At 33.0% G+C, this 26184-nt stretch overlaps 1 protein-coding gene across 1 annotated transcript in view; it reads right to left on the minus strand.

The window, feature by feature from the left end:
- TOP1MT (DNA topoisomerase I mitochondrial) overlaps positions 1–26184 on the minus strand; it is an 85934-nt gene that overhangs the window by 59072 nt on the left and 678 nt on the right. The window contains exons 2-7 of the mRNA XM_051971187.1: positions 24969–25076; positions 23412–23511; positions 22353–22426; positions 21275–21389; positions 17686–17741; positions 9432–9501 (exon numbers count right to left, since the gene is read on the minus strand). Coding sequence (XP_051827147.1) covers positions 9432–9501; positions 17686–17741; positions 21275–21389; positions 22353–22426; positions 23412–23511; positions 24969–25033 — 480 coding nt within the window. The 5' untranslated portion in view covers positions 25034–25076. The remainder of the gene's footprint in view (positions 1–9431; positions 9502–17685; positions 17742–21274; positions 21390–22352; positions 22427–23411; positions 23512–24968; positions 25077–26184) is intronic.

A 26184-nucleotide genomic window follows, 5' to 3' on the forward strand; every position in this document is an offset into this window, starting at 1 on the left:
GAAAACTCTCTAAAAGCAAGTACCTGGGAAAAGGAGGCATCTTAGGGGGCCACAGAGCATTTCCTCAGTGGCTTTTCTTGTAGATTGTATTCTATTAAAATTCCCAAATCTTTTCTAGCACAACTATTGTCTAGCTGTTCTTCCCCCATCTTGTACTTGTGAAACTGATTTTTTTTTAATACCAAAGTGTATCTATCTGAATTTGATCTCGTAAGATCCAGCCCAATGCTCTAGTCTGACAAAATCTTTTTGTACCCCCCTTTTAAAAAAATCATTCATTGTTAGCTATCCTCTTCCAACTCTATATCATTTGCAAATCTGATGCCCATAAGACCTTTACCTTTATGCAAGTCACTGATAAAAATGACAAATAGCACATAGCCTGCACAGATGTCCATGGTATTCCACGGGAGACATTCTGCCAAGTTGACATGAAACCACTGATTATTTCCTATCCAATCAGTTCTGAATCTGTCCAAATGCATTAATTGCTAGTTCTTAACATCTTCTCCACAAGAACAGTATGAGATACTTCACAAAAGCTTTGTTAAAATAAATTTACATACAGGCAGGTTCATGATGGCAATTTTAAGGGTATTAAATGACTGATTTTCAAGGTGTTTGAAAATAGGACACCAAATATCAGCAAAAATGTCACACATATTGTTACAACCCCCCCGCAAAAAAAAAAAAAAAGATCAATGAAACTTTTTATCCATATACCTATTTCTTCATTTCATCAAAATTTTATAGAGAACAATTATAAACATATAAAAAATTTCCTTGATTAAAGCAAGAGAAAGAAACATGTCTATGATTAAGTGATTTGCTACAGCAGCCATCTTTGCAGCTGTATAAATGACTAAAAGAAGCCCACTAGGTCTACTGTCTATTGATTATAAGAAAGCATTTCATTTGGTAAAAATAATTAATAATAAAATGTAAATAGTACTTTTATATTTTCAAAGAATTTTATATGTATTATTTAATCTGATCTTCCTAACAGTTCTATAATATAAACACATTACCCCTATTTTTATTTATTTTTAATACATATTTCTTTAGGAATCATGTTGGATACTCCTATTTTTAAATGGAAGGAAAGCAAGACAGAGTTTAAGGGATTCGTTCTAGTCATACAGCTTAGTTGATATCTGAGAAAGGACCCAAATACAGGTTTTACAGATTCCAAATCCACTGTTATAACCCTATGAGGCAAGACACAGAGAGACATATACTTGTCAAAGGTGTTTGCCACTATCATAGGGAAGACAGCCAGAATACAGTTCAAATGGAAGAAAGATGGTTTGGATCTCCAAATTTTCTTGTTTGTAGGTCACACTTTATCAATCCCTGGAATACTGCACATCCTTCTAAATGATATCCACAATCATTCAAAAGAGTTTAGCTTAAGTATCCACAGAGTAAAAAACAATTATGATCTGAAATTGAATGGACAATTCATTGCAACAAATCTTCACTAAATGAAATCTGCAGATATCTATGGACAGAAAGTCATCTGCTAAACAGAAAGGAGAGCTCAGGATGAAATGAATGTGGGAAATTATGCAGTGCTATTAATGTCTCCAAGTTTCTCTCAAACTAAAATCCACTTTTTTTTAAAACACCGAAATTCTTTTTTTTTTTTTTTTTTTTTTTAAAGTAAAGCTTTTTATTTACAAAATGTGCATGGGTAATTTTTCAACATTGCAAAATTTTGTATTCCAAATTTTCCCTCCCCCCATCCCCTTCCCTAAATGGCAGGTAGTCCAATACATGTTAAATATGTTAAAATATATGTTAAATCCAATATATGCATACGTATTTATAGTTATCTTACTGCACAAGAAAAATCGAATCAAGAAGGAAAAAAACCTAAGAAAATAAAATGCAAGCAAACAATAAGAGAGTGAAAATACTATGTTGTGGTCCACATTCTTGTTCCCATGGTTCTCTTTCTGGGTGTAGATGGCTCTCTTCGTCACTGCACAAGTGGAACTGGTTTGAATCATCTCATTGTTGAAGAGAGCCACGTCCATCAGAACTGATCTTCGTATAGTCTTCTTGTTGCTATTCTTTAAATGATATATGATAGAGACTACAATCTCTAAAAAGATCAAGACAAGTCACCAAGTCTTTATTAAATGTTGACACCATGCCAGGCACTGTGCTAAGTGCTTGGATATCCAGAAAGACCAAAATAGTGTTGCTTGTTGTCATGGAACTTGCAATCTAATGGGGGAGACAACAAACAACTATGTATAAAACAACATATGTAGGATAAGCTTGCAGGTAATTTCAGAGGAAAAGCACTAAAAATAGGGAAAGACTATTTGTAGAAGGTAGGATTTTAATTGAGATTTGAAGGAATCTTGGGAAGCTAGGACAGAAATTTCAGGCATAGAGACAGCCCATGAAAATGCCAGAGTCAGATGAAATGTATAGTTCAAGAAATAACAAAGAAGTCCATGTCAGTGCATTGTAGAGTCAGTGAAGGGATTGCTGTCCAGTCATCTCAGTTGTATCCAACTCTTCATGACCTCATTTTGAGGTTTTCTGGGAAAAGATACTAGAATATCTTTTTTTCCATTTCCAGCTCATTTTACACATAGGAAAGCTGGTACAAATAGGGTCGTCGACTTATCCAAGATCACACAACTAACAAGTGTCTGAGGTTGGATTTAAACCCCAAAAGACGAGTCTTTCTGACTCCAAGCCCAGCGATCTATCCATTGAAATATGAGAGGGGAAGAGGAGAAAGTTCTAAAAGACTGGAAAAGAAGGAGGGGGCCAGATTATGAAGATTTTATATTTGTTCCTGGAGGTAACAAAATAAAATTATAGGTTCCTATAAACAAAGGTCCTATAGACAAAGAAGAAGAAGTAGACAAGAAAGACAAGTAGATTTCAGCATATTAACAATAAAAAACACAATGTTTTTTGTTTGTACCACACACAATGTTTGTACCAAAAAACTCAATGCAGACAAGATTAGAAGGAAAGCAATAAAGAATTTTTTTTTACATTCAAAAGTTCTGATAAAAGCTTCATTTCTAAAATGTATAAAGAATGGACTCAAATTTATAAGAATTCAAGACATTGTCCAGCTGATAAATGGCCAAAGGATATGAACAATTTTCAGATGACCAAATTAAAGTCATCTGTAGTCATAGTGGTGCTCTAAATCACTATTAATCAGAAAAATACAAATTAAGACAACTCTGAGGTACCACTATCCCCCTCTCAGATTGACTAAGATGACAGGAAAAGATAATGACTAATGTGGGAGGGGATGTGGGAAAACTGGGACTGGGACACTAATACATTGCTGGTGGAATTGTGAAATGATCCAGTCATTATGGAGAGCAATGAGGGGGAAGGAAAAAAGTTAGAACACAAGGTTTTGCAAGGATGAATGTTGAAAATTATCCATGCATATATTTTGAAAATAAAAAACTAATACACACATACACATACATATATAAAGAAACTATAAAAAAAACACAATAAAAAACCATTCATAAAATATACCACTGAAATGGGATATAATCAGAAAACAAACTATTCCTCCCAAATAAACTACCTACTCCAATATATTAAAACAGAGGTCCTCAAACTATGGCCCGTGGCCAGATTAGGCAGCTGAGGACGTTTATCCCTCTCACCCAGGATTATGAAGTTTCTTTATTTAAAGGCCCACAAAACAAAGTTTTTGTTTTTACTATAATCCGGCCCTCCAATAGTCTGAGGGACTGTGAACTGGCCCCTTACTTAAAAAGTTTGAGGACCCCTGTATTAAAAGATAAACTCATGATAATATGAAACACACATAGAAGGAATACCTATATTCATCCCCACTTTTTTTTACCCTCATTTTAAAAATTAATTAATTGTAATTAATTGCCATGCTTAATAAAGCTTAATTAATTGCCAATGCTTAATAAATTCACCTCCATAAGAGCTTTCAAATACATTTTTACTCACTCAGGATCATCTCTTACAACAACTATCACAACAGCCAAACTTATTTGTTTCTTTCAGTCTAGATACTCTTTCATCTTCTACATGGGCTGTTTACTGTTAGGCTCTCCCTGTCTCAGATTATACTGTATTTAAGAACTGTTTCTATTTTTATTCTCTTCACATTACATTTAATTATATTGTCTTCATATTTATTCCGTATACATTTACATATGTAGTTGAGTCTCCCCATTATAATGCAAGCATCTTTCAAATGGAGATTATTTTATTCAATGTTTTTATGTCCCCTAGCACAATCTTACATAGCAGACAATATTTTTGATTGAGATGAACTCAAAAATATTAGGGGTAGAATTCATGATCTCAAACAAGGTAATAATAAAAATAAACATGATTAAAGGAGATAAATAGAAAAACTGCATTATATTTAAAGATACCATAGATAACATATTAATACCAATTACAGACATATTTACACACATACACCAAATGACAGAATTTTAAATACTTAGAGGAAAAAGTTGATAGATTTACAGGGAAAAATAGAAAATAAAACTATAATAATTGGGAATTTACATCCATCTCTTCCAGAACTAGAAAACATTTAACAAAAAGGAGGAGATAAGGATCTAAATAGAACTTTATAAAAGTTAGAAATACTAGCTCCTTTGTGATTACTGAATTTAAGTATAAGGAAAAATACATACGCCTTAGCCATATGCAGTAACTTTGTCAAAAATGGACATGTATTAGGGCAAAAAGAAAAAAAAAAACCTTCCAAGGACGAGAAGCAGAAGTAATAAAAAAAAAAAAAATGTATTGACCACAATGCAATAGAATTATATTCAATAAAGGACCTTTAAAGAAAGGAATAACTGGAAGTTAATTCTAAATAATTAGTAGATTAAAGAATAGATCAAAGAAACAATAGATAATTTCATCAAGAAAAATGACAGCAATGAAACAATATACCAAACTTTTGGGATGCACCCAGAGTAATGTTAAAGGGAAATTTTTTTTAATCTAAAAAGGCTTCTTAATAAAAGAAAGAATGGATCAATGAAAATGGGCATTTAACTAAAAAAAAAAAAAAAAAAAGCAACAACAAAAACCTCAGCTAACACCAAAACAGAACTCAAGATTAAAGACAACATCGATGGAACTGAGAGGAAATCTACCACTTAATTTCTAAATAAAACTAGTGATCTGTTTTTTTTTTTTCTGTAACAGCTAATCTGATTTTTGAAACAGAAAAATGAAAATAAATTCCCAGCCTCAAAAGCAAAAAAAAAAAAAAAAATTCAAACAAATAAAATTTTCTGAAAATATTTTGCCCAAATTCATTTTGCTAACAAAATTAATAACTTTGATTTAATAAATGCTCATAAAAACCTAATTTAACAAAACAAGAAAAAGAATTTAAATTATTAAATTTCAGACAAAAAAACTGCAAATAAAAAAATTAATTCCCTCTTACAAAAAGCGACAGAACCAAATTTATTTCACAAACAAATTCCAAGAAAAAAAATTAATTTGAATTGTATAAACTAGAAAAACAGAAAAGAGATCCTGTCAAATTTTTTCGTGATACAAATAATTGTAATAACCTAACTTGGGGGATAGAAATCAGAGAAAAAAAAACAAAAACAACTCTTCAATATCCTGAATATATACTGACACAAAAGTTTTAATTGAAATATTAGCACAGGTAAAAAAAAACTACTATACATATGACTAGGTCTAGATTTATACAGGAATTCAAAATTATTGTTTTTTCAACAAAAGGAAAACTATAAAATTAGATAATTTTTTTAAAAAAATTAAAATCACAAGATAATGGTAGATGCAGGAAAAATTTTAGAGGAAATGAAATGTCTGTATTTTGTTTAAAAGTAAATGGGGGAGGGGAGGAAGGAAACTAAGTGGCGCAATGGATAGAGCACCAGCCCTGAAATCAAGAGGACCTGAGTTCAAAATTGATCTCAGACACTTAACACGTCCTAGCTGTGTGACCTTGGGCAAGTCACTTAACCCCAATTGCCTCAGTCCAAAAAAAAAAAAAAGGGGGGGGGCAGCTAGGTGGTTCAGTAGATAGAACACCAGCCCTGAAGTCAGGAGGGCCTGAATTCAAATATGGCTTAATCCATTTAACCCTTACTAATTGTGTGATCCTGGGCAAGTCACTTAACCCCAATTTTATTTATATGTATATATATAAAATGAAGAACTTTTAGAAGCCTTTTCAGTAAGAAATGCAAATAGAATGCCCATTATAACCACTATTATACCTATGTACTAGAAATGAAAAATGAGAAATAAGAAAAAAAGAATAAAGATAAGCAAAGAAACAATAAAATTGTTAAACTTTGTAGATTACATAGCCATCTAATTAGAGAACCTAAAGAGTTAATGAAAACTTAATTGAAATAATAATTTTAGCACTTAGCACGATATTAAAACCCACATAAATTATTTGCTTTTTACATTTTATCAACAAAACTTAGCAAGATGAGAGGCAAAGAAACATTTCACTTAAAACAACTATATTTGGTAATCTGCTTATCAAGACTGACACAGGAACTAAAAAAATATAACCACAAAATACTCCACAAAAACAGAGATCCACTTTAATAATTATTATACTAATTATTATATATAATAATATAAAGCTAATTATTCATAGCTTATGCCATATAATTCATAACTCAGGGCAATATATTTATAAAGACAATACAACTAACTTCATTTATTTATTCGGAGCCAAATCAATTTAATTACCAAAGGATTAAAGGTAGGAAAAATAATAATTCATCTGAAGTAATAAAAAGATCTAGAATCTCAAGGAAAATAATGAAAAGAAATGAGAAAGAAGTGGGCCAAATAGATATCAAACATAATATTAAAACCAGTTATCATCATTACTTGATACTAGTTAAAAAATGGAAAAGTTGATCAGGGGAACAGATTAGGTATACAAGATATAGAATAAACAAAGTAACAGTAACTGACTCTAAGATCCCAACTACTGGGGAAAGGATTCAATAAAAACTGTTAGGAAAACTGCAAAACAGTATAACACAAATTAGGTTTAGACCAACATCTCACACCACAGACCACAAGAAACTCAAATGGATAATGGGCAGAAAAGGCAATACTATAGTCAAATTAGAATAGCAGAGGTGATAAAGCTTTCCAAACTACCACTATGAGAAGACTCTTTTACCAAAAACAGATAAATCACATGTAAAAAAATGGACAGTTTTGTTTACATAACAAAAAGTTTCTGCACAAACAAAATCAATGCTGATAAACTTAGAAGAGAAACAATGCAGGAAAAAAATCTTTACAGTAAATTTCTCTGGTAAAGATTTGATATCCAAGTGACATAGAGAATTTATTTAAATATATATGAACAATGACTATTGCCTAAAAGACAAACGGTCAAAGGACAAGAAAAAGTAGATCTCAAAAGAAGATGCATATTATTAATAATTTAAGAAATAATATTCCAGGGGGCAGCTAAATGACATAGTGCTTAGAACACTGGCTCTAGAGTCAGGAAGACCTAAATTTAAATCTGATCTCAGAATTTTTTTTTTTTTGTTGAGGGGTTAAGTGATTTGCCCAGGGTCACAGAGCTAGGTACACTTCTTAGCTGTGTCTGAGTCCACATTTGAACTTGGGTCCTCCTGATTTTAGGGCTGATGCTCTAGCCACTGCGCCACCTAGCTGTCCTAATGAACATTTTTTACTAGTTATATGATCTTGGGCAATTAACTCCAATCATCTCACAAAAACAAAATAAAACAAAAAGAAATAAGATTCCAATTCATTAATAACCGAAATGCAAATGAATATAACTCTGAGGTTCCACTACATACCCATCAGATAGGCAAAAGATAAAAAAAAAGGGGGGGGGGAATTACAATTGGTGTAGGGTTTATGGGAGAAAAGGCACATTAATGTGCTTCTTGGTAGATTTGTGACATGTTTTGGCCATTGTAGAGGCCAAAGACCACTAAATTAAATATACTCTTTGACTCAGTGACAGTACTACTTGGCTTATACCCCCCTAAAAAATCAAAGGACAAAGATACATGGGTACAAAAATATTTAAAACAATATATTTTGCTCTAGCAAGGAACTGAAAAAATAAAAGGGTTTTAATCAATTGAGGAATGATAGAAAAAAGATATATGAAAGTAATAGAATATTATTGTGCCATAAGAAATTATTAAAGTGACAGATTCAGAGAATCCTGGAAAGACTTGTATGAACTGATGCACTGATTGTTAAATGAGCCGAACTGAAAGAACAATTCATACAATGTCTACACCACTGTAAAAGAAAAAAGCAATTTTAAAAGATTTTAAAATAGAAATAAATGCAATGACTAATCACATCTTCTGAGAACCAATGATTAAATAAGCTATTTGCTTCCTAAAAGAGAAGTTATAGATATGAAATACAGAATGATACACATTTTCACACATAGAAAAATGTACAAATCTGTTCTGCTTTAATAAGCTTATTTAACACAGAGGACCCAAAGGAGGGTGCTTTTTTTAAATTGGAAGAAATTGGAGGAAGGAGAAAGGAATGAGTGAAACTGTTCTTTAAGGACAGAAGTAATATTCTATGAAGTATAGAAGAAAAAATTATGTTAAAAATGCTAACAAAGAGGAGAATGACAGCTCCAAATCTGGAACCACAGGCAGCTTGCCAATATCAGTTCTCCAGGAAACTATTATAGCTCTAACTTTCAGAAAATAATGAGTAAAGAGGGAATACTGCAACAACCAGACCTATGTGACATTCATATTTCTGCCTTAACAAAATGACTTTCTATCTTTGATTAAAGTGTGGAGTTTTAGAAAAGAAGGTTAACAGGGTTTGAAGAGTATTTCTCTATCCTCTAAGTTTTCAGTGAAAATGAAGTGTTTTTAAATGCAATGTAAAAACAAAGAAGAAAATGGATATCAATGAACAAAGAAAAATTCTGACCTGTATTGAAAACTGAAGGATAGAAGAATATCACACAGAGAAATGGAAGAAGGATCACTGACTACTTGGAGCCTAAGTAATAGATGAGACTATTCCAGAACAGGAATGAACCAACCCCACTGAAGATGAAGTAGTTGCATATGCTCCAGGAATGATATGGATCCAAAGGTATCCTTAGGTGAGTAATTTGGCAGTAATGTAGGAAGTTCCTAGCTTCTCTGATTACTTTCAATTGTTTGAGCTTGTGAATAGAAGATTTTAAGCTAATAAAAGATAATAAAACTTAAAATTCCATTAAAGCTTTTGGCTACCCTGCCTATCTAAACCATTTCCCAAAAACATATCACTACACAAATAACAAGTTGTATTATCTTTTAAGAATTAAAATTATGTCTGATAGACTGCAAGTTGTAAAAAAAAAAAATCCATAATTTAAAAATACTTACTTTGTCACCTTTTTTCTTGGACAGCTTTTCGTTATTTCCAGGCTTCACCTCCAGAGTTATCTGTTCTGACCTAGAATACAAATTTTATAAATTTCTATTTAACTCTACCCACAGGAATACACTGAATTTTATTGACAGGCAAAATTGGCTACCACATAAAAAAGGGAGGGGGGGAGAAGAAGGGGAACAAAGATATAACAACTCAGAAAAGGGCTCCCTCCTCACCCATGGGTGGAGAAGAGCTATATTTACTTACCAAAAGCCTCTTTTATCAACTAAATGCCTGGTGCCTGATAGTGGAGTAAGAGGAAAAAGTCCTAAAGCAAGTACCTGCTCAGATAGCATCAGGAGATACTCTCACCTTTCTTTCCTGAAGGATTAGAGATAGGAGGAAAGACTCAACACTGGGAGTGAAGAGGAAAACTAGCTGTTGCCCTGTAAATAACCAGCTTGTGAAGTTCTGCCCAAGCATAAGGTTGAAAAGATCAGAGAATTAGTCTTCCTAAAGAAGACAAGTCAGAAGATTCAAGAAAATCCAAAGTGAAAAAGGAAGATTGAAAGAATGCCAAAATTGTATGAGAATAGCAATCCTCTCCCAACCCCAACCCACAGCATCCCAACAAACTATGAACTTCTACTCAAAGGATTCCAAGGATAACTCACCACATGTAGACAGAAATAAGAGACATATATGAAATTTACTTAAGAACAAAAAACCAAATTATCCAGATATCTATGTTGAAAAGTATCTGAGAATCCCAGGCCACAACAGACTTGGTCCATAATGGACTATAGTAGTATGCCTAAAAAAAATAAAATGTTACAATGATAACAGAAATAGAATTGTCTCCATGATTTAATTTAGATAAGGACCTCTTAAGGAAATTTCCTCTACTAAGAAAAGATTTATCTCTGAGAATTTTAACTTTAGAAAGTAGCACAAGACACTGAGAGGTCAAGTGACTTGCCCAAGGTCACATGGCTGGCATGTCAGAAACAAGACTCGAATTCAGGTCTTCCTGGATCCAAGGCAATTTCTCTATCCACTGTTATGCCTCTTCTCAAGATATCAGTTGGACAAAATGGTATGTTAAGACAAAATTCTCAGTAATCTTGATACTAGTCAAGTCATTCCTGCAGAGTACTGTGTCTCCATTTTAAAATAGAAGCAAAAAGTTAAAAAACTGTTAAATCCTCATTGAAGGCTTACTGAATGAAAAGCAATAGAAAATGCTGAGAAATGATTAGACTTCAAACCTATCACACTGAATACTATGACAGAAAAGAAAAATGGCAAATGTTGGAGGGGATATGGAAAAATAGAGATACTTATGTAATCTTAGTGGAGATTTGAATTGATCCAACCATTCTGGAGAGAGATTTAGAATTATGTCCAAAGGGATATAAAACTCTGCGTATTCTTTGACCCAGCAAGCCACTAGGTTTGCATCTTGAAGAGAACAAAAAAAGGAAAAGGACCTGTATGTACAAAAATATTTATATTATATATTAATATATTATATCAATATAATATAATAATAATTAATATATTAAATATATTTATATTTTTTGTGATGCAAAAAAACTGGTAATCAAGGAAATGCCCATCAAGTGGGGAATAGCTGACCAAGATATGGTTTATGATTGTGATGGAATACTATTGTACTATAAGAGAAGATAAATATAGTGCTTTCAGAAAAAACTGGAAAGACTTACATGAGCTAATGAAGTGACTTAATCATTTTCAGCAAAATAATGTTCCAAGACAATTTTGAAGAATATATGATGAAAAATGCTTTCCACCTCTATTGAAAGAATAGGAGTCTGAAGATGGAAGCATACTTTTTTTTAACTTTATGATTCTTGAGAGATTTTGGTTTATGTTCTCTTTTGCAACATGGCTAATATGAAAATGTTTTTCAGGACTAAAATCCAAATAACATATCAAATTGCTTGTCTTAAGGAAGGGAGAGGGAAAAAGAAAAGAATTGGAACCCCAACATTTTTAAAATGGTAAAAAAAAATGGTGTATCTGTAATTAAAAAATGAATGTCAAAAATGTTTTTAAAAAGAAAAATATTTAGTTAGAATGGACTAAAGAAAGGATAATAATTTAGATATCTCTACTGCAATCTATTCCTCATTCAGCAGTCACTCATTTTCCTAAAATGGGTCAACTGTGTCAACTTTCCCCCACTCAATAAATTCTAAAGAGATCACATAAAAGAGGGGAAAGAATCCACATGCTGAAAATTTGCAGCAACTTTTTTTTACTTGTGTCAAGGAATTGGAAATTGAATGGATGCCCATCAATTGGGAAATGGCTGAATAAACTATGGCATATGATTATAACAACGTAATTGTTCTACAAGACATGAACAAGTTGATTTTGGTAAAGCCTGCAAAGACTTATATGAATTGATGCTGAGTGAAGTAAGCAGAACCAGGAGAACATTGTATACAATATTAGCAAGAATATGTGGTTATCAACTATGATAGATTTAGCTCTTCTCAGCAATACAGTGAAACAACATAATTCCAACAGATTTGGAATGGAAAATGCTATCTGCATCAAGAGAAATATGGATATTGAATGCAGATCGAAGCATACTATTTTCACCTTTTTTTGCTTTTTCTTTCTCATGATTTTTTTTCCTTTTGTTATGATTTTTCTTTCACAACATAACTCCTATGAAAATATTTAAAATGATTGTACTTGTATAACCTATATCAGATTGTTTGATGTCTTAGGGAGAAAAAAAAATCTGGAACTCAAAATCTTACCAAAACGAATGCTAAAAACTATCTTACATATAATTGGGAAAATAAGACACTATTGAGAAAAAAAAAGAATGAAGCTAATTTTTTCTTGATGTCAATACTTATTCAATAAACCTTTACTAAGCTCCTACTATATGCCAAACACTATAAATGGAAGGACGCAAAGAAAGAAAAAAGGTAGCCCATGTTCTCAAGAAGCTCACAATCTGAAAGAGGAGTCAACAGTTATGTACAAACTACATACAGGATAATTTGGAAATAATCAAGAGTAAAGGAAATGAAATTATGGAGATTAGAGAAAGGCTTCCTAAAGAAGGTGAGATTTTAGTTGAATCTAGAAAGAAGCTAAGAGACGGAGATGAGGAAAGAGAATTCCAAGTATTGGGCCCAGCCACAGAAAATCTTGAGATGGAGTATATTGTTCAAGGAATGGCAAGGAGGCCAGTGTCACTGGATTTAAAAACATATAAGAGATGTAAGACAACTGGAAAGAGGGAGGGTGGAAGATTAAGAAGGACTTTGAATGCCAAAGGATTTATATTTGATCCTACAGGTAACAGGGAACCACCAGGACTTACTAAAAAGAGGTCACATAGTCAGGTCTACTCTTTTGACGTGAGGAGAAACTTCCTAACGGTTAGAACTATACAAAAGTGGGACAGGTTACCTCAGAGGATAATGAGTTCTATCTCATTGGAAGTCTTCAAACAAAAACAATTAACAATTGTGTCAAAGAGAGGATCCATGATAGATATGGGTTGGACTATATGATCTTTAAGATCCTATGATGCAAATATTTTCATGTTAAAACAGGGAAGATGGCTCTAAAAAATTTGAAAATCATAGAAAATTATCCTTACCTTGCCTATAAAACAAAACTGACGAGAACAATAAGAATACCACAAAAAAGGGAAAAAATTCTCTTGACTTATTCCAAACTTGCAGAAAATAATGGAGAAAGACTCTGAACGAGTTTCTTTAACAGAAACCCTCCTACAACATAGAGTAAGCTACTTTGTTCAGTGAATTATACTAAGCTGTTTCTATCATCATTACTCAACTGGAACTGCTCTCTCCAAAGCTATAAACAATTTCTTAATTGTCCAATCTAATGGCCTTTTCTCAATTAATGATTAAGAAAACATACATATAAAACACTGGGGTATTAATAGAAAAACAAAGCAGTCTCTCTTCTCTAGGAGTTGCCATTCTAACTTGAGGTCTCTGAACTTGATGTTATTTAAAAAGTAATTTATTGACTAAGATTTCAATTTTTCCCCTACTCTTTCATATTTTATTTTATACATTTATAAATTTATAAATCTTCACCAAACTGCCCAGGGGTCTATGAGACAAAAAAGATTAAGAATGCTGTGACAGGGAAGATAGCATAAATAGGAGGTTTCTATTACAAGTCAGATGAAAAAAAACATCTAATGATTTTTAAGGAACAACAACAAAGCAGATATTAATGCCTGTAAAGTCCCCAATAAAACCACATCTATTTCAGATGTGGCAGCCTAAGTATCTTCTTTTGTGATCTTTTGCAGCTGGCACTAAGGTACTAAGGAAGCTGGGGCTGCCCCAAACTGCAGATAATAGCTGTCACATCTTCACAAGGTCTGCATCCCTGGACAGTGATTGCAGGGCCCAGGCTAGAAGTTAGCAAGGCCAGAGATCTGGAGAGAGTATGTGCAGCTATTTCCAGATCTGTGGGCTCACAGTGCTGGGCTGTCTCCCTCAGGTTCTGAGAGAAGGTGGGAGAGGCAAGGCAGTGGCAATGGTTTGATCTGCCCGATCTTGTTGCCTTCCATCTCTCCCTCTAGAGCTCTGTTGACTTGCCTGACCAGTCAATAACAAGTTGTCAGCAATGATATTGGTAGTGGCAGGTCTGGTAGGTCCCTTTTTTCATCACCAAGATTATTCTCTTCTCCGCTGGCTAGAGACTAGGCTTATAGCAGGACTGGTGATCTGAGGGGAAATGCTCTCTCTCAATCTTTCTCAATCCTTATCCTTATTTGAGTTCTCTGGAGCATGTGATCTCTTTTATTTCTAATTAATTTTTTTTAAAAAAACTGAGTATCCTCATCTTTCCCAGATTGGAAATGTTGGGACTACTTATAAACCTGACCCCTCACTACTTATGAGGATAGGAATTTTGGCCTACTATTTTCAACCTGAGCTGGTTTGTCCCCTCCCTCTTAAAGAAGTCAAGTGGCCTCCCTGCTTCCAAGGATTTATTAAATCAATGATGAATTTAGTGATGATACCCAGTCGAAATAGTTCACAGCAAGGTGACCTCCCAATAGTAGGGATTACATGCCTGTGCCTTCATATCAAGCAGCACTGAACACCTGGGTACTCTCTTGTCAGGATTTTTATGATACAACTCTTTCTTGGCTCTCTTCCCACCTATCAGACTGTCTCTTATCAATTGCCTTCATAGAATTACCATCCAAACTATTTCTTATATTATTTTTATCAATGACTTGAATAAAGATATTGATAGAAATGCCTATCAAATTTGCAGTTGATATTAAACTAATATGCTTTATTACAAATAAGATTCAAAAATATTTCTAACAAGGAAACTTAATATAGAGCAATGTGAAGTCTTACACTTGGATTCAGAAATATCAATTTTATAAGTATAACATGAGAGAGGCATGACTAGCTAGATAACAATTCCTTTGAAAATTCAATACAGACCAAGAGTATGACTTTGCAGCTCTTTCCCTCAAAAAACAAAACAAAAACTAGTACTATCCATGGAGGTAATTAAGTGAAGCCTAGCAATCAGATTAATAGCCCTGCTATTGTGTGCCCTAATCAGGCCATGTCTAGAGGACTCTATTCAGATTATGAACTGGGGCTTGTCCAGAAAAGGAGACTGAAGACCATGACAGAAAAGTATAGTTTGAAGAGATCAAGTATTTTTAGTCTGAGAAGGACTTTAGAGCACTATAAAAGTTGTCTTCAACTATTTGAAGGAAGGTGTCATACACTTGTTCATTTGGCTTGCCCTTAAAGTACAGAACTAGACACTTTGGTATTAGTTATGTGACTGTAAACAAATAACTTAAAACATGACTGACTTTAAATATGGATACATATATCACTCACCATGCCCTCTTCACAACTTTTTTTTTTTTTGAGGATCAAGTTACTTATCAATGATGTAACACAGAAAAAGTAATGGACTTTGAGCCAATCATAATACTTAAGTCTGAATTCTAACAATATTTACCATGTAGTCAGTTGTTATTCCTTCTGAACCTTGTTTTCTTCTCAGTAAACAGGGATTCTGTGCACTACCTATCTTACAAAATTATTTTGTTATGAGAAAAATCTTTACAAACCTTAAAGTGCTGCAAATACACAGGCTATGGTAGTGACTAATGGCATAAAGATGCTCATCAAATTTACAGATAACAAAACATGCCTGAGGCATGAGAGAAAAAATTTCATCATTCATTCTACCTGTAATTCATACTTCTCTACAGCACTTTAAAGTTCATGAAGTACCTTCTCATAAACTCAACAAGAAAAAGATACAGATCAGGGATTCATGCTAAAAAAAAATTTTTTTAATGACTTTAACTTTGGAGAATGGATCCTGATGGAGAATTAAAAAGAAAAAGATAATGAAAAGTATCAATAATCCAGCTCTGAGGTAAAAAAAGAAGAGAGCTATAAAATGAAAGCATATTGTTTCAGTTATAAATCATTGGTAGCACTGGGAGAAAGATGCTAAAACAGGAAAAAGCAACTGGGAGTAAAATCTTTGCAGCAAATTCTCTGAAGTAGCAAATTTTTATAGGTCTGGCATGTAAAGACCCTTAGGGAGATAATCTGAATACATAAAAACAATAGAAGAACTGCAATATGTTTAATCTATATTGGATTATGAACTATCTAGGGGAGGGAGGTGGGGGAAAGAAGGGAGAAAAATTTAGAACACAAGGTTTTGCAAGAATCAATGTTGAAAACTATATTTGTACATATTTTAAAAATTTTTTAAAAACTGATTTTAAAACAAAACCAAAAAAAATCTATAAAAACAAGAGCCATTCCCCAAGAGATAAATAGTCAAAATATCTGGATAATGCTCAAAGGACAAAATTCAAGCTATCAAAAATTATATGGAAAAAATGTTCTAAATTACTATTACTAACAGGCAAATTAAAACCACTCTGAGGTTCTACCTCAAAAGCATCAGATTAGCAAAGATGAAAAAAAGAAAAATGGCAATTGTTGGAAAGAATATAGAAGGAAGACAACCACACTGATCAGTTTGATGGAGTTACAAATTAGTCCAGCCATTCTGGAAAACAATTTGAAACTAAACTCAAAAAGTTACTAAATAGTACATACCCTTTTAGCCAGAAATATTATCACTACACTTATTCCCCTCCCCCCCAAAAAAGAGATCAAAGACAAAGGACAATAATCTCTATACAAAAATATTTTATACAAGTATTTTTTGATGTAGCAAAGAATTTTAAAATATTATAGCAAAGAACTAGAAAGGTAGAGTCCATTAATTAATGTTGCCTAAACAAATCCAGTAAATGACTAGAATACTTTTAAGCCCTAGGAAATTATGCCAGATAATTTAAGAGAATCCTGGACAAATGTATGAACTGTATGCAGGGAGATGAATATGACCCAGAGGATAATTTATACAATGAATAGAAAATACTGTCAAGGAAAACAACTTTGAAAGACTTAAGGACCAAACTAGAAGAGCAATGTTGAATTTTGTTACCCTGCACCCCTATTGACAGAAATGCAAATAGACAAGAAGTACAGAATAAAATACAGATTTTCAGACACAGTCAATTTGTATCTGTGAGCTACTGAATCATAGAGAGAGCTACTGAAGCAAGAATCTGAAAGAGGTGGGAAAGAATGGGTTCAGTGGTGCTATTAGGGGGATCAGACTTAAGAGAGAGTTGGGATTTTTTTCTTCTCTTACTAGAGGAGAGAGAAAAGGAAAAAAAAAAAAAAGAAACAAAGTACTGAGAAGTGAAAGAGGGGAACAAAGGTGGCATATATCAGATCATTTCAATCATTTTGATGAAGTACATTATGCTCCCAAATACAGGGACATAAGGAGTGAAGTGAAAGGAGAGAAGAAAAGTGAGGCAGAAAACTGATAAAAATTACTCTATACTGAAACACATACTGTTTATGCTCAATCCTACCCCCACAGAGAATAAACTATATATCCTCTCACTATGATAAACACTTGATGACTAATGAAGGAGAGATTTTTTTTTTTTTACAGTATTCTCTTGTTCTTCTCTTAGCCTTCTGTGTTCAAATATTCTTTTCCTATGTAAACCCAGGGTCAGTTTAAAGGGATTTATCCACATTTTTACAAAATTAGGCCTGGAGTCCAAAACGAGTTAAAATGAAAAATATAATTATAATTCATCATTTAATGCTGAAGCATGCTCAAATATCTCACCTCAAAGGGAATGTTTGTTCCATCGGTGTAGTTTTGAATATTACAGATTCATTATCCTGAAAGAAAACGGTACTAATGTCATTAATCTAATATCTAATATTATTAATCATTACATTTTCTTATCCAATTAATAAAGTCTTTTGATTTTATAGCCTTTCACACTACTGGAAGGCAAATTCTATTTTGTTACATTTGCTTTAAGTCACAAGGTCTCACACAAAAACTGCTGCATTCTCTCGAAAATCTTGCCTCAAAAATAAAGCAATAACATGTCTGGTCCTGTCCTTAAAATCAACTATCCTATAGTGACTAAAATATGAAAAAGCTATTGAGTAGGATTACTACAGATGTCAAGGACACCGAGTGGGAATGCTAATATATTTATACTAAATTACAGTCCTGACTATGATAGTTTCTTGATTAAATACTATTAATACTATGTATTAGACCATTCTGTCTATACCAGTGCCATCCTTGACATTCATTATTTGTTAAGCTGAACTTAACTAAAAGAAAATATGCTGGGAAATCCAACCAAAGTCAAATAAGTCATGTGGAGGGCTATAGTTTTTGCCTAAGGTTCTCCTACAAAGTCTGGAGACTCGGGCAAAGAACAGTGAGTAGGATGGGCATTTCTGGAAGCAATGGTCTTATAAATAAGGGGAAATTCCAATATTCTAAATACACAGGTTAAGTCAACATATGGAGGCTAATGATACTCTAACTTTTACTTTGGTTTTGTCTAAAGTTTAAGACTAAATAAAATTAGTCAAATGAATTACTCATTTTCTCCATGGTCCTGATTCTAGACTACTAGCAAATAAATATGTATATCTGAACTGATACATAAAAAAAAAAAAGCAGAAACATTTACCACATTTACTATTCAATCCAAAACATGAATTGCTAACTCAGCTTTTTTATTTCTACACCATTCTATGTATCTTTAATATACATGAGTACTATGCAGAGCAATTTTAAGTAATTATTTAATGTTTATACTTTTGAGTTGCAAATTCAGGCTCCCAGTGAATTCAAAGTTCCTGAAACCAGTGCTTTTCTTGGTCTATGCAATTATATCTTTTAATTCTACACCTTCCTTATGACAAATAATCATCCAATCCTTTCTATAAATCTTAAAAGGAGTTTTTTCTCCCTCCAGTTTCTCATCCAAAAATGAAGCCCTTATGACTGCTTAGTTTTGTATATTTAATCTTACTACCATGCTGTATATTTTTAATTACACCTAAAGTGAATAAAGTAGATTGGCAACTGAAAAAAAAAAACACCACATTCACTGTTCCTGTTATCTCTCACTTCATACATAACCAGCACACAACTTTTTTTTAGTCATCTATGTTGATGTTTTTAATGCAGCTTTTCTCATGCTGCAGGCTCCTCACACTCACTGTGCAAATTTTCATTGCTTCTTGGCAATTTTGTTTCTTGTGAAATCCTGGTGTTCCATGAATCAATGGCATTTAGACTCAGCAAGCATATATGGTTATTTTTTAAATAAAATTTGAGCTTTTGCAGCATAAGCAACCTACAATTGCTGAAAATATATTTTCCCAAGAATGATCCAAAGCAATTGCCTCCTCTTATTCAAATTTGGAGCCAATTCACCATCTACCTGTATAAGATACCTATAAACTGATACATGTGCTTAATAAGTTGACCATACAGCTTCAGGTCATAATTTTGGCCAAATTAGACACCTATTTTATCCATCACTTCATCTTTTCAGCATGCATTACATCATAAACCAATCTCTTTTCTATAACTATGATTCTCAATGAGTAGCCCCTATAATTCAGTACAATCAGCATAATGTTACATGCAACCAAGACTATTTGGAGAAACATTAATAGGGAATCCCTTGTCTACTTATTTGACTTTGTACAGCTCATCTTCCAAGACAATGATGAACACCCCAATAAGCAGGTTTTATACCTCTACAGATGTTGATACAAAGGTATACAATTACACTGATCACAGAGAATTGTATAATTTTAACAGATGCATGGAAATTACCTCATCCAAAACAATCTTTGAGGCTTTTTCTTAGTTGATCTTAGTCAACTGTATAACTCAAAAAATATAATTTATTATAGAAAATTGTCTATGAAAGACTTCTCTTCTTCATCAGAATCTTAAATTGTCAATTTATCCATTCTTAAAAATTTCAGGGGCAGTTAGGTGGCACAGTGGATAGAGTACCAGGCCTGAAGTAAGGAAGAGCCGGGTTCAAATCTAGTCTCAGACTTAACACTTCCTAGCTATGTAACCTTGACTAAGTCACTTAACCCCAATTGCCTCAGCAAAAAATAAATAAAATTTTATGAAACTATTTCATAGTGAAAATAGGCAAACAGGTTAGCATCTTGGTCAATTTACTAAATAACAGTACATCTTTTTTATTTCTTAAGATTCTTCTCTCTTTTTGGATATCTTATTCAATGGAAAATGAAAAACCTGTATGTCACAATCTAAATCACATTCATTTTTTATCACTATATGTAGAATATTTTGGCAATTCCAACAACCCTAGTAGAGTGAGCTTGAAAAGCATTTCAAGGATATCATATACACTTGACAGAACTTTGCCCAGGATTAAAATGAACAAGAAAAAAAATAATCCTATTATTGAATCCTATATGCCAGCTTCATTTTCATAGATTTGATAGTGCAAGGAATACCTCTCCCTTCTGCAGTAGATTCTGGCATTTGACCAGATACACAACAATCATCATGCAAACAGTTAACCTGTTTGCACAGAAAAGAGCTGAATTATAGTTCATAACAATATGTTTTGTAAATAAATAATAGTCAAAATAACAATGAACAGGGAACTTTTTGAGTAAAATACAAAGATTTATTTTTTACACAAATTAGGCAGAAACAGAAAGAAACATCTAACATTAGAAGGATGAGCTAAAATTTTTAAAAAAAAGCAGTTGTGTACTCTTGTCATTAGAAAGCAGAAGAGTCAAAGTCATGCAATGACTACATAAATCACAATTTAGCAGAAGTGTAAAAGCTGCTTGTAGTCTTTAACCTTGGCTCACTCAGACACAAGCACTTGAGATAGGAAGACTGCTAGGAAAGAGAAGTATTCTAGAAACGTAGAAGTTTCTAGATTATAGTGGCTCAGGATTGAATTTATTGCACCATTCTTTTAACCAAGCAAAAGAAGTGAAGAAAAATGTACTGTAAACCTCTATCCTACATGCACAAACCTTAAAGACTTAAAAGATTTGTACCTGAAAACTTACAAAGATCACCTCCTTACTCTCTAGCCCTATGGTAATTTGATAACTAAAAGGTTTTCTATGGGATCATCCAACCCACCTTGCTTATATAGAGCAAATTTGAAGAATGCTATGTTCAATACTTTCTCCTTTCTGGGAGCAAAGAGGTACCTGATAACTCATTTCCAGACCAGTCCAACCTTTCTAGCCTAAAAGAAATAATTTTAAAGTATTCATATATGGCAATAAAAATTTTCTGGCTGAAGATATCTTTTAATATCTTAGGGAAAAAATGACAATAAGAGCTATGTGGTTGGTCCAAGCAACTGGAGACTCACCTTCCTGACAGGGACCTTGCCAACCACAAAAGAAGGGGTCTGCCAAAATCCCTCGTTTGCAATGTCTTGACCAGCACTCTTTTCTTCGAGTACTTCTTTCTGGTTCAGAGAATTTCTGAGCAAAACAAAACAGAATAGTAAATATGGGGTAATACTGAAAAGATGCTGGTATCTAAGCAGAAAGACCAAGAAGCAAGGGAAACTCTTGTAAGTAGGAAGAATGAGCTCACAGCAAAGTCAATGAAAGAACTAGATGATAAGACCCACTTTAGGGATCTCAATTTCAAAGATTGGGAGAATTAGAGTAATTATATAAATACAATGTCATCTTCAACTATTTACTTTTCTTTACCCCACATCTATATACTTAACTGCCAAAACTTACTGGTCCTTCCTCCACATGTCTCACATCTGTCACCCTCCTCTTTTCACACAGCTAATTCGGGCATTTATCATCTCTGGATTAAATAATTGCAATAGTATTCTAACTGGTCTTCCTGATTTAAGTCACTCACACTCCAATACAACCTCCATGTAGGGATCAAACTCTTCTCAATAAATGCTAGTGGCTCCCTATTGACCTAGAATCAAATAGTTTATATTTATCCTGTCATTTAAAAATATCTACCTTTCATAAAAGTCATATAAGTAATTATTAACATGGTAGTACATGTCCATAAATATACACATATTAAGGGTGCAGGCTCAAAATTTTTTAATGATACAGACATATGATTTTAAAAAGTTCAGTGATTACTAGTCTATGGAAAGTGTTTTTAACTAGAAGGAATTTGGATTTTAGTTCTATTTTTCTGATATCATCAGGCAGTCCTGAAGAGCTAATATATTTCACTGATCCTGTTTCAAAAATCAGACATTCTGCTTAAAAATTAATTATATGAGCTCAGGATTAGGAATAAGAGAAAGGTGAAATTATCTTCTCTAAAAATGACAGGAAAGATAGAAGAGAAAGACCCATGCTCCTTTGTGAGAATGTAAAAAAGTTAAAATATATAGTTAAATATATTTGGTTTTAAAAAAAGGAATACTGTTTATAACAAAATAAAAGAAAAATTACCTAGTAATGGCATGTTCTTGTATTGGCTTCTCTCTGGACCTAGAGAATTTCTTTCCTTCTTTCAACAAGTATTGCTATAATTTACAAGATTACAGAAAAGAAAATGAATTTATTTACTGCGGCTTTTTACAATATTTTACAATCTGAATCACAATAATAACTATGCTAATGCTCTAAGATTAAAAAAACAAAAAACAAAACAAAACAAAAACACACAGAGATGAAAGAATCCTATAATTAAGAGTTCAAGCACCTCAGAATTACAGAATGTTGACAATGGTCAGAAATGTTTATCTAGTTCAATCCCACAGATGAAGAAACAAGTCTAGAATAGGAAAGTGACTTGTTTTACCTATACCCAAGGGCAGAAATAGGACTACAGTAATGTCTCAACTCCTAGTCCAGGGTTCACTTTGCTAACCTGTATCTTTAGCCTCAATGAAAACGGCTCACATTCTATAGTACTTTAAATTTTACAAAAGCTTTCTTCATAAAAGCCCTGCTAAGTACAAGTGATAACATTCCCATTTTTACAGATAAAGAAACTGAAGCTCAGAGTGGTTTTCTCTCACCTGGGGTTATATAACTAGGAGGATTTCAAAGCTGTGATTTGAACCCTAATCTCCTGATTCCAAGTTCACTGCTCTTTCTTATTAGAATGACTATGTATAGGAAAGTAATTTGTTACTTAAATAAAAAAAAAAAATCCAACTAGGCAATAGTGTGTAATAGGAGGCAGCTTCAAACAACTAACTAAAAATAAGTTCCTCCTAGTTTAAGTATTAAAATCACCTAAATGCAATCTTAAAAATTTTAAACTCATTTTATAAAGAACACAAAGTTCCCTGTAGAAGCGAAGCTAATTTCCAAATTTCAAATTATATTTGTTTTTAAAATAAATATGAAAATATCTACCAAAATACAACTATACAACTACGGGGGGTGGGGGTGGGGACTGATGGGCAAAAAATATCATTATATTAGGGATAATGCAATACCTAGACATTGTGAATCTGCAAGTTAAAATAAAATGTTACTATAAAATTAAAAGATTCATACTTGGTCCTCCCCCCATAGTTCCTGATTCTCTGTGTTAGGCTCCTTCATTCTTGGTTTTTTTGGGTTCTCTAGCTCCATCTCCTGAGGATTCCCTCTTTTTCTATAAAGAAAAATTAAATGTGATTTGAAAGGAAGAAACTGCAAATACAATGTTAAAATGGTTCCCTTGGCTGGAAACCACACACACAAATTTATAGGGAAAGGGACAATTATTTTTTCCTATCTTGTTCTCACTTAATTACTATGATTAATATCTAGAAATTACCATGCACTGATACATATAATAGAAAGTCTATAAAGTTTACTGACTTTTAAATTTATTGTTACATATAGTAAGGATGAAATCAATTATATCAATGACTACAATCATCTTAAATATCTTAAACTGATTATGTCTAAAACTTAAACCAAAATTTCTCTTCTCCCCAAAACCATCCCCTCTTCCTAACTTCATTACAGTTGAGGGTATCACCACTCTCCTAATCATCTAGGATCAAAACTTCCCCTCTCTCTCACCCATCTTCAATCTGTTATCAAGTCCTATAGTTTTTAACCTTCATATAGCTCTCTTATATGCCTCATGCTCTTCTCCAACCTGGCTACCATCCTAGTGCAGGCCCACATCATCTGGACTATAGCAAAAGTCTTCTAGTTAAGTCTACCAAACGTCTCTTTTCACACATCTTCAACAGACTTCAATGCTACCCTCAACAACAACAGACTTCAATGCTTTCCCATTACCTCTAGGATCAAATACAAAATCCTATGTGGCATTCAAAGCCCCTTTATAATCTCTCACCCCGACCTTTCTACCTTACTTATGCCTACACACTCTGTAAACCAGTGACAATGCCCTCCTTGCTGTTCCTTAAGCAAGACACTCCATCTCCCAACTCTGAACATTTTCACTGGCTGTCTCCCATGACTGGAATTCCCTCCCTCCTAGGTTTCAATCTCAAATAAAATTCTACTGTCAAGAAGCAGTCTTTTTAAACACACTTAATGCAAGTATTTTCATTCTAATGTTTATCTACAATTTATCAGTATCTGTATACATTTATGTGTATGTGTATAAAAATTTGTTTGTACATTGTCTCTCTCATTAGATAGTAAGCTTGAGAGTCACAACTATCTTTTGGTCCTTCTTCACCTATCCCCAGTATTGATTCATTAATTTACTTATTCATTCTCCCATTTGAGCTTTACAACAACCCTGTTAGGTAAATACTACAGAAATCATTATCCCTATTTTATAAATAAGGAAACTAAAGCTCAGAAATCGAAAGACATATTTATGGTTAAAGAGCCAGTATGTTTCAGAGCCAGGATTCTTCCTTATTCCAAGTCTAGCACTTATTCTAACATCTAAATCACATAATCATTTCCTAAAGGCAAAAATTGTCATTTCTTTCATTTTTTTTTTATCCCTAACACCCAGTTCAGTATCTTTCATAATAGATATCTTTCACATTTACTGAAATGTAATAAAAACCAAAATAATTTACGAAGCCAGGCTGTTTACTAAAAAACAAACAAACAAATAAAAAAAACTAATACCTTATGCAAAAATCCTTGTGATTTACTGAAGCCTCTTTCAAATCGGGGTTTTTATAGTCTTCCATGATTTTTACAACTTGTTTCTTCTTTACCCTTAATTATTCACAACTGTAAAAAATTGATTATATGATATGAAATTATATTTTTATATGAAATTCAACTCATGGCTAGTTCAAACTGTTTCAAAGGTCATTCCTTGTAAAAACACAGTGCAGCTTACGTTGTCTATATGGAGTAGCTAATTTGACAAGACATTAAGAATCCATCAACAGAAAACCTACCAAGATAACAGGAAAGGAATTAACCTTAACAATCTCCCTAAATTACTAATGGCCTAGTACTCCATTCCTCCTGAATTTTTGGTCCTGATAATTTGTGAATTTCATTTTTACCTCATTCCCATTACCATGTAATTACTGTTTCTTAAAAAAAAAAAAAAAAAAAAAAAAAAAACTAGTTTCAAGAACAAATCACTAAGTATTCTCCAAAGATTTATAGGTTGTCACCACCAGATTATTCACTACTATGATTAAGTGAATTTTATTTCAGATGTAGACTCTAGTAAAAAAAAAAAAAAAAAATCCACTTGCTAGAACTCCTTTAATGAAATACTTGTCAACTTCAGCTGAGAGGAGAATAAAGGTTTCCAGTGATGAAGCTATGGCTCTATCAATACTAGATAAAAGCGAGACTATCCCAAACAAACTTTTAGTCTAGGAAGCAAGGGAGAGGTCACTAATAGCATATTTTCAAGGAAGTGACCAGAAAAACTGAAGTCAGGGAAGAGCAAAAGGTCAGAAAGTCCCTTCTAAGGCAGGCACTGTGGATTGGCACTAAGTGGGAAAAGGCCCCAAACGACACAATTTTCCAGTATTCTATGGAAAAGGAAGCAAAAACAACTGATGCAGCACCACAGAGAAATTTGATGGGCTGAACTAGAGGTTCTAAGAGTCAAAAAAAAAAAAATAATAATAAGTTGGAAGAGAAAAAGGCTGTTAGGGCAACAAGAAAAAGAAGTTCAAGCCTAAAAGTAAATTTTGAAAAAAAAAAAGGAAGCAGAAAAAAAAGACATTCTGAAGCAATGAGATGATCAGTTAGCTGCAAAGGCCAGATAGTCAGAAAAAGATGAAAAGGAGAGAATATGCAAAGGGGAGCTGTGTAACTGAAGCAGAAGGTGGGTGAGAGTTGTGGGAAAAAGAGAGAGGGAAAGATAGGA

This window comes from Antechinus flavipes, chromosome 1 (assembly GCF_016432865.1).
Source record: "Antechinus flavipes isolate AdamAnt ecotype Samford, QLD, Australia chromosome 1, AdamAnt_v2, whole genome shotgun sequence".
In the NCBI taxonomy this organism is placed as follows: Eukaryota; Metazoa; Chordata; class Mammalia; order Dasyuromorphia; family Dasyuridae; genus Antechinus; species Antechinus flavipes.